Source organism: Wolffia australiana, chromosome 18 (genome assembly GCF_029677425.1).
Source record: "Wolffia australiana isolate 7733 chromosome 18, ASM2967742v1".
Taxonomy (NCBI): domain Eukaryota; kingdom Viridiplantae; phylum Streptophyta; class Magnoliopsida; order Alismatales; family Araceae; genus Wolffia; species Wolffia australiana.
This window is the reverse complement of record NC_135852.1, coordinates 2,143,151-2,160,973: the sequence shown is the minus strand read 5'-3', so window position 1 is coordinate 2,160,973 and position 17,823 is coordinate 2,143,151. Positions and strand designations below refer to the sequence as shown.

General features: G+C 40.9%; 1 protein-coding gene across 1 annotated transcript; it reads left to right on the top strand.

Moving 5' to 3' along the window:
- The first annotated feature begins 3,692 nt into the window (after positions 1-3,692).
- LOC144715137 (anthocyanin synthase-like) lies at positions 3,693-6,666 on the top strand. The gene is made up of 2 exons (XM_078590031.1): positions 3,693-4,314; positions 6,007-6,666. The coding sequence occupies exons 1-2, from the start codon at positions 3,818-3,820 to the stop codon at positions 6,572-6,574; spliced, it is 1,065 nt and encodes a 354-aa protein (XP_078446157.1). The 5' UTR covers positions 3,693-3,817; the 3' UTR covers positions 6,575-6,666.
- Positions 6,667-17,823: the final 11,157 nt, after the last annotated feature.

Below are 17,823 nucleotides of genomic sequence, written 5' to 3'. Positions count from 1 at the left end.
AACATTAAAAACATATATTAAATAATTGCAATAAAACCCCATAACACTTTAAATCATATCTTTACGCCTGCAACCACGACCGAGAGCTGTTTTGAGGGTATCGTTGCAACAAAGCTTTACAAAAAGGCCCTTCAAAGTTCAAAAATAATGTTAATACTCTTTTTTTCTTATAAATATATCTTTTTTTCTTAAAAAAATGTATTTCTTCTTCAAATAATTCTCAGAAACATCCTAAAAAATCCTAGCAAATTCTAGAAAATTTCCTGATTCATCCCTGTACTGATAAATCTTGCAATTAAATATTAAACTTGCCATTTTCATTCAAAAACAATCATTTCAAGCTCAAATAAATCCCTTAAAATTCATAGAATAAACAGAAAATTAGGGAAAAAATCAGAAATCACTTGAAAACAGTATTTTCATGTAAATCAATAATAAAAACCCTATTTTAAGCTCTTTAACTGCATAAAATTGTGCTAATAGCAAGAAATAAAGACCGAATTCAGGGTGTTATTAGTTAGTCAGAGAACTTAAATTACAAGAGGGCTGATCAAGGGTATTTGAATTTATTCTTATTTATTTCTTGCTCTAAAAGTTGAAAAAAATAAAAAAACTATAAATATATTTAATACTTGCAAATTATTTTAAATGAATTACATAATTTTGCACTTGTTAAATTACTTTTAACTGTTTTATTTTCATTTTAGTGAACTTTTTTCTGAGAAATAATCTAAGTGTCCCAAAAGTATTCAAAAACTCAAATGTAGAAATTTTTTTAAAGTGAAATTTATTCCTCACTACTGACTCCTTGTGGATTCAATTGCTACCTCGAATGAACTTTTTCTGTTAAATATTAGTACATAAATCAAAAAATTATTAACTTTTACCCAAAATCTGGTTTGTGAACGAGTATTCTTGCTGAGGAGCAGGTTTCTTTGATTTAGTGAATTTATACTTTATTGTTACAACTTCACCTCTTCTGAGTGCAAAAACTCGTCGTAGGAGGACACTTCACGGATATAATTTCTTAATAAATCTTTTATTTTTTATGTATAATTTTGATCTAGACGACATAATGCAATAATTTTTTTAATATAGTCAAAAATTTGAGCCTTATCATGAAAAATACAGTTATAATTCAAACCCATTAACATGAATTTTTTATCATCGTATATTTTTCAGAACATCAGGAGAATGATAGTTCTGATTGGAGTTAAAAAAATTATTCATATGGGTAAGGATACTCCTAAACTGATTGATAAAAATATATTATTCTAAGAGGCATGATGATGTTATCAAGTATTAATGTCTCTAATTAATCGAATCATGTAAATTTTTTGTTGGCAATGTGTTCATATACATCCTCCTCTACTAGGCCTATTAGGACCTAATTTCTTCTCTCTTTTATCTCTTTGGTAGATATTTTTTTACCCTCTTTGTCTTTAATTAATCTGATTTTAGGGTTTCTAAATCAATCTAATCAATAAAATTATACCCTAAATAAAGTGTTTTTTGTGAAAAAGGAGAATTTTCAAAAATACCACATGATCTAGAGGATATGTGTTATTTATTACCAAGCTGTTTAGATATAGAGGTTTTTAGTTATTTTTAAAAATTCTATTTTGAAAAAAACATGTGGATTTTATAAAAAATCCCCAAATTATTGATGAGTAAACAAAAATGAAGAATATGAATATCGGGACCAGAACTTGACTTCATGCAAACATGCCAAATCACTGTTTTCTGTGATGATCATTTTGATGGAGAATTTAGGGAAGCTGAAGAAGAAGAAGGGCATGAATTCGACAAAAAATGATGATCAAATTATTAGAAAGAGAAGTTATGGAAATTCTAACTTTTTTTATTCATAATGTTCTATGTATTGTACTGACAATCATGTAGATGAATAATATCCAGTTTCATAGTCTCAAATGAAAAATCATATGAATATTCTAACCATGGATGTTTTGAAGAAAATCCATGTGAGCATCATCCCCAACCATTATAGAAGGACATGGACACACTCAAAGAAGGAAAAGTGGAGCATAATAGTTCCCCCCGCCCCCTCTACAATAACAATACTGAAAATGAATTTATACAATAACAATACATCAATCCTCCACTCAAACTTCTATCAATCATCTTAACATTATCCTTTAAATAAGCATGCTCGTTATCAGCATCGATGTCACTATTATCATCATCATTGTATGATAGAATGCAAAATATCTTGGGAATAATATGGATGAAAAATATTGTGACATTAATCTGATGTTCGAAGGAGATTATAATGTTATTCTAGATATGTTTATTTTATTTTTGAATCAAGGAGGTCATGAACGAGATAGGGAAGGTAAGTTTGCAATAGAATCTCATGAATATGTTCCAATTTTTTACTTGAATAAGAATGCTATTATTCGTTTGAAATATATGAAGGAAAAATTGGATATGATTAATGAGCTATATTTTATTAGAATATATTGATCGGACACAAGATAAATGCAAAAGGGAAAATATTTTGTATATTTTTTAATGGCATGATCATCCCTATATTTTGGGAATTAATCTCCTAGGTTGGTTTTGTTTTCAAAAAAATTCTAGATATGTCATGCTTAATTTAATGATAAGAATATGATGGCTATCAAAATCCTGGAGCAACCTACTTTTAAAAGTAACTTTAAATAAGGTTTTCTTATATGGCTATTGACCATCTACAAACATATTTCTTTAACGCCATAAAACAACTTGTGTTGCAGTGTGTTTATCTAATATTCTAATTTTAATATTTGCCGAATAAGTATAGTAGAATTATTCTTCAAGTTTTCTTTATTTTCTTCTTATGTTGTTTTCCATTGCTTCGGTGGGTGTTGTTTTTGTCTGTGTAGTTAATAATATTTGACTCATTGGGACCTGTGTTGCTGTGGGGTGCCTGGGCTATAAATGAAGTAGAGATCTGATATCCACAGGAGATCATTGGATACTAGTAACAGATTCTGATATTCTATATCCACAAATGCCTGGGAAAATCAATATCTTTCCAAATATTGATATAGTACACACTAATTACAGTACAATATCCGGTATCTGATGGCAATATCCGGTATCTGATGGCAATATCCGATATCAGATATCAGTTACATCGGATATCATCACTGTCCTTGATGATATCCAATACTGATAACAGTTTGCTATCAGTATACCATACATACATCCTGCAATGACATCTCTTTACCATAGTTATTATTAAAATTTTATTAATATGTAGTGATTTTCAGACTGACAGGCCGATCCGACCTGACCGGCTAGATCCAATCCAACCTAATCCGACCCAACTCAATAAGACCGTGGTCGCGCTTATCTTTATTATTCAAATTTTAGTAATATCTTGTGATTTTCATAGTTATTAAAGTCACTAATGGCTGATGTCAGTTATTAAAAAAATCAGACCCAATCCAATCTGATCTGATCCAAGCCAACCCGACCTGAACTTACTGATTCGATTCGATCCGATCTGACTTGACCTCAGTAGTCCAATCCGATCTATCTGATCTGACCTGATCTGACCTAACCGATCCGATCCGATCCAACCCAATTATGGTCGTGCCAATCTCTATTCCATGTAAGGTTTCTGAACGGTAGGTGACAATCCTTCTGACCCAGATCTTGAAAGTTAGAGAAACCACCAACCTACCATTCCTTCCTCTCTTGCCCGTCAACCGAGGGAACAGATGAAAAGCTCTCTATTTAAGTAGATTTGGAACAAGTTTCCCAGTGACTGCTGTAGACTGGGTTCTTCAAACAACACAAGAGACAGAGCATGGCGCCGTTGAGAGTAGAGAGTTTGTCCGCCATTAGCGTTACTTCAATCCCACCAGAGTACGTTCGGCCAGAGGAAGAGAGAGCCACCCTCGTAGACGCGCTAGAGGCAGCGAGGAAATCAACCCATGGCCCAGACATCCCCACCGTTGATCTCGCCGGGTTCCTCTCCGGGGACGAGGATCAACGGCGGAGATCCATCGAGGCTGTGAAGAAAGCCGCTATGGAGTGGGGGGTCATGCACGTTGTAAACCACGGCGTTTGTCTTGAGCTGATCAAGCGTTTGCAGGCAGCGGGAGAGAAGTTCTTCTCTCTTCCTGTGGAAGAGAAAGAGAGATACGCAAATGATCAGTCGAGTGGGAATATCCAAGGCTATGGCAGCAAGCTGGTTAATACAGAGAGTGGCAAGCTTGAGTGGCAGGACTACTTCTTTCACCTCATCTTCCCTGAGGACAAGGCAAACTACGCCATTTGGCCCAAGGAGCCCACCGATTACATGTAAGCATCATCCGTCGAATGTCATTTATCACCCATCAAAACCCATAACCGATTTCTATTCCTTACCGTTTCGTCCCATCCTGTCATCAAACCCCCACTGTGTTAGTGTACTTTACTGTCTTTCCCGTCCAAGCAGGTAGGACTGGTCGGTAATAACAATAATAAACCACTAAACAGGGTGTGCCGGAATGATTAGATCTGTGATTGTTGGTACAGATCGTTTGTGCCTGAACTGAAATGTTTTTTATTCAGAGATTAGATCTGTGAGTGTTTCATTTGCTTCTGTTCAGAGAATGTTTTTCTCATTTTATGGGCAGATAATAAAATTTAGGTTTTAATGAAAAGTTTATAATATTGATTGGCCCAGGGGAAATTTCTAGATTCTTTATTTTTTTTATTTTAAATAAAATTTTAATTACTTTCTTCTCGTGATAATAAAATAACAAATCTATATGCAGTTTTGTTCATTATTTTAATCTATTTATGATTATATTTTTAGGGGCTATGTTTTTATGTTGCTAATAAACATGGATTGTGTTTAGGGTTCATGGGAAAACGACAAATGGGACATGGTAGATCTCAGTCCATCATCCATCATCTGTCTAGATCTAAGAACATAAAACGAAACAAAAACCCATTACCCATCATCAAACTTCGTTCATAAGAGGAAAAGTAGTGCCCTGGCTATCATCTATTGATAGGATTTTGATATTTAATATGGTATCAATCTGACATCAGTCACCTGTGCAGACCTCTAACCTGTGCCATTCAATCATCAAACTCTATTCCATTACTCTATTTTACGCCCATCCATCTCCATTCCATTCCATCCATCTCAAACCATCATTTGTTATCCATATAGTGCAGGGACGCAGACGAGACGGTTTTTTTGTCCCCAGACAAAGAAATCATCCCATCCGCAAGGTTGGACAAAACCAGGATGGAAATTCGTCCTGAGATGAAAGGACGGGATGGTTTTTGTCCACTCAGATGAAAACAACATCCTGTCCGGAGGTCTCTGACTAAAAAAACCGTCCCATCCGTGTCCCTGCACTGATTCTGGATGTCGGATGGGACGATCTTCGTCCTGTCCCATCCATCATCCACATACCGGACAATCCAGAACTACACTAGTGCAGGGACGCGGACGGGACGGTTTTTTCATCTCAGGACGAAAAAATCATCCCGTCCGCGAGGTTGGATGAAGACCGGGACGGAAGTTCATCCTGAGGCAAAGGAACAGGGCAGTTTTCGTCCACTCAGACCAAAAAACCATCCCGCCCGGAGGTCTAGGATGAAAAAACCGTCCCATCCATGTCCCTGCACTGATTCCGAATGTCGGACAGGACGATCTTCATCCTGTCCCGTCCATCATCCACATCCTGGACAATCCAGAACTACACTAGTGTAGGAATGCGGACGGGAAGATTTTTTCATCCCAGGATGAAAAAATCATCCCGTTTGAAAGGTTGGATGAAGACTGGGATGAAAGTTTGTCCCGAGACGAAGGGACGGGGTGGTTTTCATCCCCTTGGACGAAAAAACCATCCGGTCCGGAGATCTAGGATGAAAAAACCATCCCGTCCTCATCCCTGCATTTATCTTCATCCCGTCCCATCCATCAATCACGTCACAGGACGATTCGGAACTATAGTTATCCATCTCTGACCCTGAATGTCTCCATGGATGCAGCGGAGAAACCCAAGAGTTTGCTCGGCAGCTTAGAGTTGTGGCGAGTAAGATGATGGCTATGCTATCTCTGGGGCTAGGCCTAGAGGAAGGAAGACTAGAGGAAGAAGTAGGCGGACTTAGCGATCTTCTCCTACAACTAAAGATCAACTACTATCCACGTTGCCCACAGCCTGAAATGGCAGTCGGAGTGCAACCCCACACAGACGTAAGCGCCCTCACCTTCATCATTCATAACATGGTTCCTGGACTACAGGTTTTACACCAAGGTAAATGGATTACGGCCAAGTGCGTACCGGATTCGTTGATAATGCATATTGGCGATTCAATAGAGATTCTAAGCAATGGCGCCTACAAGAGTATATTGCACAGAGGGCTGGTGAATAAGGAGAGAGTTCGCATTTCCTGGGCTGTTTTCTGCGAGCCGCCGCATGAGAAGATTGTTTTAAGGCCGTTAACAGAGCTCGTTGGGGAGAGTTCACCGGCCAAGTTTACTCCTCGTACGTTCACTCAGCATATTCAGCAGAAGCTCTTCCGCAAGAGTGAGGGGGAGCTCTCTGTTACTGGATAAGTCTGAGTGCGTGAGTTTGGTCGGTTTTCTTTGTAGTGGGGTTGTTTTTTTCTTCAATAATGACATTAATAGATTGTGGGTTTTACTTATTATCACTCAGCATAAGTGGCATAAGCTCTTCCGCAAGAGTGAGGGGGAGCTCTAAGTTACTGGATAAGTCTGAGTGTGCGAATTTGGTCGGTTTTCTTTGTAGTGGGGTTGTTTTTTCTTTAATAATCGCATTTATAGATCGAGGGTTTTACTTATTATCACTCAGCATATGTTGCATCCGCTCTTCCACAAGAGTGAGGGAGAGCTCTCTATTACTGGATATGTTTGAGTGCGAGAGTTTGGTCGGTTTTCTTTGGAGTGGGTTGTTTTTTCTTCAATAATGACATTACTAGATAGTGGGTTTTACTTATTATCACTCAGCATATTCAGCATAAGCTCTTCCACAAGAGTGAGGGAGAGCTCTTTGTTACTGGATAACTCGGAGTGCGTGAGTTTGGTTGGTTTTCTTTGGAGTGGGCTGTTTTTTTCTTCAATAATGACATTGATAGATTGTGGGTTTTATTTATACTTAATTATCACTCTATATATTTTTTGCATAAGCTCTTCGGCAAGAGTGACGGAGAGCTCTCAGTTACCGGATAAGTCTGAGTGCGTGAGTTTGGTCGGTTTTCTTTGGAGTGGTTTGTTTTTTCTTCAATAATGACATTAACAGATTGTGGGCTTTACTTAGTAATTATTACTCAGCATATTTTGCATAAGCTATTCCGCAAGAGTGAGAGGTAGCTCGCTGTTACTGGATAAGTCTGAGTGCGTGAGTTTGGTTGGTTTTCTTTGGAGTGGGTTGTTTTTTTCTTCAATAATGACATCAAGAGATTCTGGGTATTTATTTATAATAATTATCACTCTATATTTTTTGGATACGCTCTTCCGCAAAAGTGAGGGTGAGCTCTCAGTAACTGGATAAGTCTGACAGTGGGAGTTTGGTCGGTTTTCGTTGCTGTGGGTTGTTCTTTCTTTGATCATGACCTTAATAAATTGTGGGTGTAACTTGATACTTCTTATAACTCAGCGCATTCCCTAGAACATTCGTTTTATATCAAATACTTCAAGTTGAAGAAGAATTGGGTATATTTTGAATATCTTATGATTCAATAAAACTTTAATGTTTAAACCAGATGGCAAAAAATTAAAGCCAATGGAATTTGATTTGAATTTTTCAGAATTATGACGACCATATAATCACCTACATAGGATAACTTTTACTCAATTTTATTAGTTCATTTATCACAGAAATACCAAGGTAAAGAACAAAAAAAATTATTTTCCTACGATTTACTGGATAATTTACTATGACAAATTGGTAAAGGATCAGATCACACGATATGAAACATGCAAAAATGTCTACTAGTTCAGTGGAAAATTTTATTACAATTTAGAAGTTAAATTTGACTACATGTTTGACTTATAAGGTATCAATTTTTTTAGAATTTCATTCAAAAAATTATTAATAGATGATTTAAGGTGTGAGGTGTGATATATGTAGAGGCATGTGCCAACAAGTTGCACGAAATCACAAACCAATTCCAATTTTGTGCATCGCTCTCTCCGTCTTCATATGTGAGAAAATATACACTAGTTAATATTCAATCCATCAAGTGCCAACACAGCTAAACTCATTCAAGTTAGAGACACAGTGAACTATTCAGAAAAACAATACACATGTTTCTTCTAGTTCATTTTGAAAGGGGGGCCGATTGAAACTGATGGATGTTGACATAAGTGAAGTGATGGAGCCTTGGTAGATGGTGACAAGGCAGATGATCACATGATGGACATTTAGTGTAGAGATGAAAAACATGACTATGTAAACTTCACAATCTTCTGGAAGGGACAAAATAACTATGTAATTTTTTTTGGATATATTTATTGTAGACCTCTGAGTAGGGTTCAACCCAGATCAAATTTTGGCCATTTGTCAGATAAAAATACGAATTAATATTTTAGAATTCTCAACATAATTTTTGTTTTCTTTGAAAAGAATATGATTATTTATAGATTCCCATGGCATATAAGCTACTTAAACATTTCTTCCTAAATCAGTTCTTCCCCAAGGGTAGCAGTCTGTTCCAAAACCTAGTATAAATACAGAATATTTTTAATATTACAGTGAACAACTCAAAGAAATTTCATCAAAATAAATATTGAATCAAGTTCTTCTGATAGCATACATACAAATCAGGCTAAGAATACTAATGTTTATCATCATTTTTCCAAATGAATGGTTTGAATTACATAATTAATGATCTACATGAATTATCAGACTCTAATTAAGGGTTAATTGAATCTTCAATGAAAATCCAGTTACCCTAATTATATGAAGAATTTAGAAAGGTGGGTAGAGGAGATGGGAAGAATAGAATAATAGGGATTCTCTAAATTGACTTCTTTGATCCAAGAAAAAGAATAAAAGTAATCCACTAGAGGGTTTAAGAAGAAAATTTGATCTCAATTTGTTTTGGGGGGAACTGGTTATTCAAACTAACTCACCACTTTCTCATAAACTTACCCTAATCTTACCTAGAAATTAAACTCCTTTTTTTATTTTGTTATTTTTTTGGTTTTAAGTGTGCAAGTGAAATAGTTAGCTCAATTCAATAATCAATCCTCTTAATCCTTGTAAGGGCTTGTACATGCCACTCAAGCCAAGCGATTTCAAGTTTCAAACTAAGATCAAGAAGAACGATCAAGAAATTTACTAACAAATGATCTAAATTACACTAAAAAATCAAATACAATGAAATACAAAGTACCAAATAGGGTTGATCCAGGATGTAGCTCCTCTCTGTCTTACATATGTGAAAGAGCCGCATCCAAAATGACCTCCTCAACTCAAATTTATGTTTTTATACTTAGGTTATATGGTAAAAATTACCATTTACCCCCAATAATTAATTGATTTTTATCCATTCATGTTTGATTGATCATACAGATTGAAAGAGGAGGTCAAGATGAGCAAGCCCATAAATTTTGAGCTCAATATGACTTCAGGATTCAGAGTAATTAAAAAATAAATATTGACCAATCCTAGCTGTCGGATCAATATATCATTCTTTAAATTAAATTTCAATTTACACGCAGTATCGTGTCGACCTCTGATTGGTTAGTGCATTTTTAACTGAATTTTGGCGGGTTCTGCGCGCCACGTATGCTCGGCCTTGAAATAAGAGAAAATAAAAAAAATACACAAAATACATTTTGATTCGTACTTACCTGTACGTTTTTACTGTCGTCACCCAATCAGATGTTGCCACGTCACCTCACGTGCATGCACATTTGTATGCACAGCATGGGTGGTGCACTAACCGGCCTCAAAAGATGCATCTATCGATCTCATTTAAGCCATCAGATTCTCTTTCAACGCCTGAGATTTTGTCACGTGGCCCCGCTAACTCAGGTTCTTGATTCTTTTCGCAAGTCGTTGCTTTTATTCACGCGCGCAAACCGACGCCGCCCAAAAATAATTAGATATATGCCCCTCCCTTCTCTCTCCTCCATATTTTTCTAAGAAAACTAAAGAAAATCAAGATTAATTTGATGATACCCTACAAATATTTTTATTGGAGTTTTATGCCTTCAACGAGCGACCGAGAGCAGTTTTAAGGGCACATTTGCAACAAAAAATTAAAAAGAGTCCCTCCAACTTAAGAAATTACTTAAAAATCCTATTTTCCTTTTATTTATATCCTTTTTCTATTTCAAAATTCATCTTCCCAAAAAATTAATAAAATGTTAGAAAAATCTAGAAATTTCATTAATTCATTCCCACATAAATTAACATTTAATTTAATTTTTAAAACTCCCATTTAAATTAAATAGATTTATTACAAGCATAAGTAAATTCCATAAAATTCATAAATTCGTAGAAAATTGGGGTAAAAATCATACTTCACTTGGAATATTAATTAACATGTAAATATAGGATAACAATCCTATTTTAAACTCTTTAAATGGATAAAACTGTGCTAATAATTGAATTGAACAATGAATTCAGGGTGTTATCAGTGTGCATTGCATGTCCATTTTTCCTTCTATATACCTTTATGATATATATACATAGATAGGTCAATCTGGGTAGGAACCATGTATAGCAATTTAATATATATTTTATGCATTACCTATGTCTTTGTTGTATTAACAAAAACTTGGTGGGTATAACTAAAAAATAATTTAGCTATGTAATGAAAAAATGATAAGTATGGTAATTTTCATGTTTTGTAATCATATTTTATTTCATAAAATAATATATCTACTTAATTAACTCAATCATTATGTTCAGTGATGAATGAGTTCACTGTCACATGTACTGGTGCCTTGAGATTGATCTAATGCACGAGTTATAAAGGAGAATAAGATAGTAAGATGATATTGGATATCATCAGAGGCATTAATTATTTAATAATATGTAATTAATGAGATATTGATAAAAGGGTGTTACAGATATGAGAATAAAAACATTAAGAGTTATTGGCTCAAGATCAAAATTAAGTTAATTAAAATAAAATAGATTAAAAGGGCAATAATTTTATCATATGAAATATTATTGTCGTAGGATATGATAAAAATAGGTGTTCAGAAAAGAACTTATTAGAGTAATATATGAAAGATATAGATTTAAGTGAGATAGTGAAAAAGGCGTATACAATTTTTTAAGAAGATATAAGAGAAAAAACATTTAGAGGAAAATAATTAAGGATGAGAGAAACAATAAGAAAGGATTAATACTTGATTATGTAAATTTAGGAGGAGAAATGATAGATTATTTTAATAGGGCGAAATGTGGTTATATCATTTGAAGCTATTAGTCATATAAAATTGAAGAAAAAATAGGAAGGAGATGTCTGAAATTCAGAGTGATGCAGGTTTTTGACAAAATACTTATAAAAAATTATCTCAAATAATTTGATTAGAGATACCAATATCTGAAACGTCAATCTAAGAAGAGATGCAAGATTTCATGAATAAGGATTCTAAAGTACCAGAGTAGTTTGATATTATGATACAGGAAAAAGTTGTGCCGATCACTGCCTCCTGATCATGTCATGATCCCCCAGCTCACATCCTTTTCTGATGGTGAAAATGTAAGCCTCTTGAAGCTTCCCTTGTTCCTCCTTGAGTCCTTGAACTCTTACAAAGCTGTAACAATTACAATGTCTATATAAATTATATTAAGGGTGGGACCATCAGTTATTTTGTAGGCTTTTGATGGTGTGGGCCACCTTAAGAAATCTTTGAAACATATTTAGATCATTGTTAACTTTCATGTCATCTGAATTTGCCATCCTGCTAATGGAAATGACATCCACGGGTTGAGAAGGACAGCATTACCACTGGCCACCTAATCTCCCTAATGAGAGGGGTCACACGTTGTGACTTAATTGTATCCAGGAGTGGAGAAGGATGGCTTTGAGCCTATTCATTTATTATGTCTCATTTCTTTAAGATTGTTGTCCACCATCAAACTTAAAGAAAGCACAGAAATCTTGAGCCCATATGGAAGAAATAAAGAAATGTGGTAGTTTATACACTAGACACATTATAATTATTTGAAATTGATAGATTCCCCCCTTGCATCTGGACGACTGTACCTGCCTCTCTAGCTCCTTCCATGAGTATGCTACCAGAAGGCCTTGCTCCCTAGTCCACCATATAGTAGGGCTGCTACGTGGATGAGGCTCGGCAGAAAAATATATGGCTGTAAGCGTCTTCATTGGTTGTTGACCTGATATATTGGAATTCCTCTATCCCTTCTCTCTTATCCCTCTTGTTTCTAAAATCAATTAGGTATATACTTGACCTAAACAAACAATAATACATACATATATATATATATATATATATAAATCAATGCAGCAATTTTTCATTCATTAATAAAAATACAGATATAATTATTTCACACATGGATGATGATTCTTATAAAAATAAGATTTAATGCATGAATTTTTAGTGGATCAGTATTATATTTAGTTTCAAATATGTTTAAAACTGATGAGTCACCTCTATAACTAGCTGTCACACGGTCAAATCTCGAGCTAGGTTTCTTGCTCGGAATTGGCGTGTGTCGGCCTCAATGCTTAGAGCAGAACACTGAGCAGCCTTGATCTCTTGCAACGGAAGCTTTTGCAATTGCTTAAGATCGCTTAGAAGGGGTTAGAGGAGATGGTGGTGCTAGGCACCGTCAGTGAACAGGATCATTGCATTTATATCATAAAGGGTACATCATCATTGGGGATAATTACATGGGGGAAGACGAGGGGTGATACAACGAACGAGACGAGGCACCTTGCGCCAAGGTAATGTCGCCACACTGCCTCAGGGCCGTCGCACCACGCGCGCGCCCACTCTGCCGCTACACAAGTGCGCCGGGCCGGGCGCCGCGCGCCCGCAGGCCTGGCAATCACACACGCCACCCCTGCCTTGACGATCACACACGCCACCGGCACCCGTGTCGACACTCTAGCACGCAGTCTGCGCAACGTCGTCGCATTCGACGCCCCCGAGCTGGGCGCTGCACGCCCAGCACTACGTGCAGGAGCACTACGCGCCCGCTATGCCGTCTCGGCGCACTCAGTGCGCCACATGCCTTAGTCTCATGGCGGGATGTCTCCCAACCCCGCACCCCGCACACGCAATGCGCGCGCTGCCCGCGCGGCCGCTGTGTGGCACCCCGCACAACTCCGTGCGCTGCAACCGCGGCACGTCTCCCGGCTTGCGCATCCCGCACCCCCGCGCAACACGTCCCGCACCCACACGCAGCGCTCGGCGCTGGAGGGTAGCATTGACGCCCGCGTGTGGCACTTGGCATTGGCGTGCGCGTGCACACACTGTTCAACCCGCGTGCCCAGCACGCGCGCACACACCGTTCAGCCCGTGCGCCCAACACGCGCGGACCGTACCTAATCCATCCCGCCTTGGGCGTGGACGAGCACGTGCACAGTCTGCCGTGAATCACCACCGACAGTGGCAATGGCCTGAAAGATCAGGTATTGGGCATCGCTACCCATTATGACTCAGGCCTTAAAAATGTCGTGAGCCGAAATACAACGAACACGCCCTCCCAATAAGCACGCAGGCCCCTGGGCAGGGAATGCCACCTAGTTGGGGGCCTAACACACCCCCGCCTCCTGAACTTGTCGACGCCCTTGTCGACGCCCGCTGCTCCGCTTCAGATGCCCGCAGTAGGTCCTTGAACTGCCATAAATCCGAGTCACGTTCCCAGGTGGCTGATTCCTTTGGTCTATTCTTCCACTTGATTAGGTACTCGATCTTGTGATAGCAACCGTGACGTCCTCGTCGGTCAATTTCCCGCTTCGCCACGACAGCTTCTGCTTCTTGGTCGAAGTGCGCCCGCACATTTGGTGGTGCACGTTGGGGCTGGTTCCTCGCCGCGCCTTTGGGATCTGGTATATATTTCTTCAGAATCGACACATGGAAGACTGGATGGACCGCCAGCCGACGGGGAATGTTGAGTCGGTAGACAACCCATCCGATTTTTGCCACCACTTCAAAACATCCATCATAGCGGGGTACCAGACCCTTGTGATGCTGCTTTTCTTGCTACGTCTTCAACATATGCGCGTTGGTCTTCAACAAAACCTTGTCTCCCACTTGGAACTCTACATCCCTTCTGTGCTGGTCAGCGTACTTCTTCATTCTTTGAGTAGTACGCTCCAGTGCCTCACGGGCTTCCTCAATGCGAGCATGATAGCCGCGCGCAAATCGGAAGGCCATAAGGAAATGCCCATTCCCTTTCCTTTTCACAACTTCTGGAGGAGTCAATGGCTGTCTTCCCGTTGCAATCTCAAACGGTGAGTGACTGTAGCCGAGCTTCGGTTGATGTTATGTGCAAATTGTGCTGCATTTAGCAGCTCCACCCAATTCTCCTGATTGACCGAAAGTAGTGCCGGAGGTATTCTTCAAGCATGGAATTGACACATTCCGTCTGACCATCTGTCTTGGGGTGGAAGCTCGTAGAAAATTTGAGCTTGGAGCCCATCTACTTGAACAACGACTCCCAAAAATGACCAATGAACCTTGTGTCTCTGTCGCTGATGATGTCCAGTGGAAGACCCCAGTACTTCGCCATATAGGACATGAACAGACGAGCCAGTCCATCTGCGTGCACTTTCGACGTGGTGGGGATGAAGGTCGCATATTTGGAGAAGCGATCCACGACAACCAGGATGGCGTCGTGCCCACCCACACACGAAAGGCAAGTGATGAAGTCCATTGAAATAGACTCCCACGGTCTGCTCGCCCTCGGGAGAGGTTCCAGTGTTCCAGATGCCTTGGCCTTCTCCGTCTTGTCTTGTTGACACACCAGGCATGAACGAACATAGGCTTCTACATCTCGTTCCATTCCCGGCCAGTGCTAGCTTTTGGACAGGAGTGCAAGCGTCTGGGCCTGCCCTGGGTGTTCGGCGTGGGTGCGTCGTGTGCTTCGTAAAGGAGCTTCCGGCGCAACCCACTCGCACGCGGCACATACGTCATGTTCCCATTTGCGTATATGATGCCGTCCTTGGTCCAGATCTCCTTGTCTTGCTCGCATCAATGTGCTTCATCAGGCGAACAACTTTTGGATCATCTTTCAGCGCCAACTTGATTTCATCGAGGATGCTTCCTTGGACTACTGAAAGTGCGGCCACGAACACTTCTGGTTGATTTCAAGTCGAAGTCGAACTCCACCAAGAAGTCTTGCCATCTTGCTTGCTTCGGGGTCAGCTTCTTTTGGGACTCGAAGTAGTTGGTGGCCACATTGTCGGTGTAGACCACAAATTTCCCTCCAAGGAGATAGTGGCGCCAGACTTTCAAGCAATGGACCACTACTGTCATCTCCTTCTCGTGTACCGAGTACCTCCTTTCCGCGTCGTTGGGCTTGCGGCTCTCGTAGGCCACGGGGTGTCCGTCCTGCATCAAGACACCACCAAGGGCGAAATCAGAAGCATCAGTGTGTACCTCATATGGCTTGTTAAACTTGGGCAATCGGAGCACCGGCTCACTAGAGACTGCACTCTTCAGCTTACCAAATGCTCTTTGACACCGGTCTGTCCACTGTCTCTTCACATCCTTCTTCAACAAGTCCGTCAGAGGGGCAGCTAGTCGGGAGAAGCCTTTGATAAACTTCTAGTAGTAATTTGCCAACCCAATGAAAGATCTTAGCTGCGGCACTCCCTTCGGCTCCGTCCAATTTCTGATGGTCTTCACCTTCGAGGGATCCATGCGCACACTTCCCTTCCCGACTAGGTGTCCAAGAAACTCAATCTCCTGCAAGGCAAACTCACACTTTTTTGGGTTGAGGTAGAGCTCGTGCTCCCTCAGCTTGACCATCACGTTCCTGAGGTGCCTCACATGGTCATCCCAGCTGTGGCTGTATACGAGAATATCATCCAAGTACACAACAACAAAATCATCGATACAATCCCGAAAAATATTGTTCATCAGGCAACAAAACGTAGCAGGAGCATTGGTGAGCCCAAAAGGCATCACGCAAAATTCAAATGATCTGTACCAAGTCACGCACGCCGTCTTCGGTTCATCTCCCTCCTTGATCCGCACTTGGTGGTACCCGCTCTTCAAGTCCATCCGTGAGAAGTAGCGAGCCTCGCCGAGCCTGTCAAACAGCTCTTCAGCATTCGGTACATGATATTTATTTTTCATTGTTACCTTGTTCAACACTCGGTAGTCCACGCAAAGTCGGAGCGACCCGTCCTTCTTCTTCTGGAAAAGAATCGGTGCGCCGAAGGGAGCCTTGGACGGACGGATGAGTTTGCTCTCCAGCAATTCTTGGAGCTGCTTCCTCAGCTCCTCCATGTAAGCAGGGGGCATCTTGTAGGGCGCCCGCGTAGGGGGACGTGTTCTGGGGAGCAATTCGATCTCGTGGTCCACATCCCGCCTAGGCGGCAGCTTCGAGGGGAGTTGCGCGGGCATCACCCCGACAAACTCCCGCAGTACGTCCGCAATTGGCCCCGATAGTCCACCCGCGGCTGCACCGGGGTTGTTGTCATCGTCCTCACCCCAACTAAGTGCCGCTAAACGGGCTGGTGCGCACCTCTACCTTTCACCCTTTTTCTGGGGTGTCGGTCCTCGTATGGTGACAAGGAAGGTCTCTTCCCCCTTCCTCAATCCATCATTGATTTGCATGGCGGACAAGAGTGCGGTGTTCCGCGGCTTCTGGGCCCCGTGGTCCCTCACGAAACATGAATGAGATCCCTTCGGGAACAGAACGCCGTGGTACTGGGGGAAGACGACAGCACGTGAACCCATTAGTAGGTCGAGACCTAGGACAACCGTGAAGTCGTCCATGGGGGACACCATGAAGTTGGTCCGACCCTCCCACGTTTCCACCTGCATCAGCACCCCCTTGGCCACGCCAACGATGTCTCGAGCCTCCGAGTTGACGGCCTTGATCTTCCCTACACTTGGGGACAGCTTTAAGCCGAGCTTCTTTGCTTCTTTCTCAGCGAGGACGTTATGCGTCGCCCCCGTGTCAACCATGGCCATGGAGGGTTTGTCGTTGATCAGTACCGGGACGTGAAAGAGGTTCAGACCCTCATACTGGACTGGGGCACCCCCCTGTAGTGCCGCTAAGCACTTTAAGGGGTTAAGGGTCACCATACTGCTTCCTCCGAGAACATCCAGTTGGGGTGGCGGCATGACCATCGCATTAACATTGGTGGCCGCTGCCGTCCCTCTTGGGCAATCCATCATGAAATGGGGTCCTTCGCAAGCAAAACAAGATAACTTATTGCCCTCGCCGCCTGGATTCTGTTTCCATAGTCTCGGGCTCTTGCCCTTGTCTCGGCTCTTGTCGTGGCCTTGCTTGAATTTCCTTTTCAGGCCTTGACTGCTTGGTGCTGCTGGTGCCTCGGTGTGCTCTTGGCGCCGCTTATTCCCTTTCATGGGTTTGTCCTCTATCTTGGCGGGTCTAGCGGGGCAGAGTTTTGTGCTTTCCACGACCTTGTAGGCCGAGTTCAAATCTCTGCAATGTCTCCTCTCCAGCTCTGTTTGGAGCTAGTGGGGAAGGCCCTTCGCGAAGCAGTAGAGCTTGTCCGGATTATGGACACGAATTCGCCCACGTATTCCCTCGGATTGCCCGTCATCTTGAGGCTTTCGAGATCTCCCCTCGCAATCCACACCGTGTTGTGCGACATGAAGCTCTCCTTAATCTCCCGCACAAACTCTTCGTATGTCGAGGGTGGCCA

Coding starts and splice junctions, on each gene's coding strand:
- LOC144715137 (XM_078590031.1), top strand. CDS start 3,818: ATGGCGCCGTTGAGAGTAGAGAGTTTGTCCGCCATTAGCGTTACTTCA. Junction 4,315..6,006: donor AAGGAGCCCACCGATTACAT/GTAAGCATCATC, acceptor CCATGGATGCAG/CGGAGAAACCCAAGAGTTTG.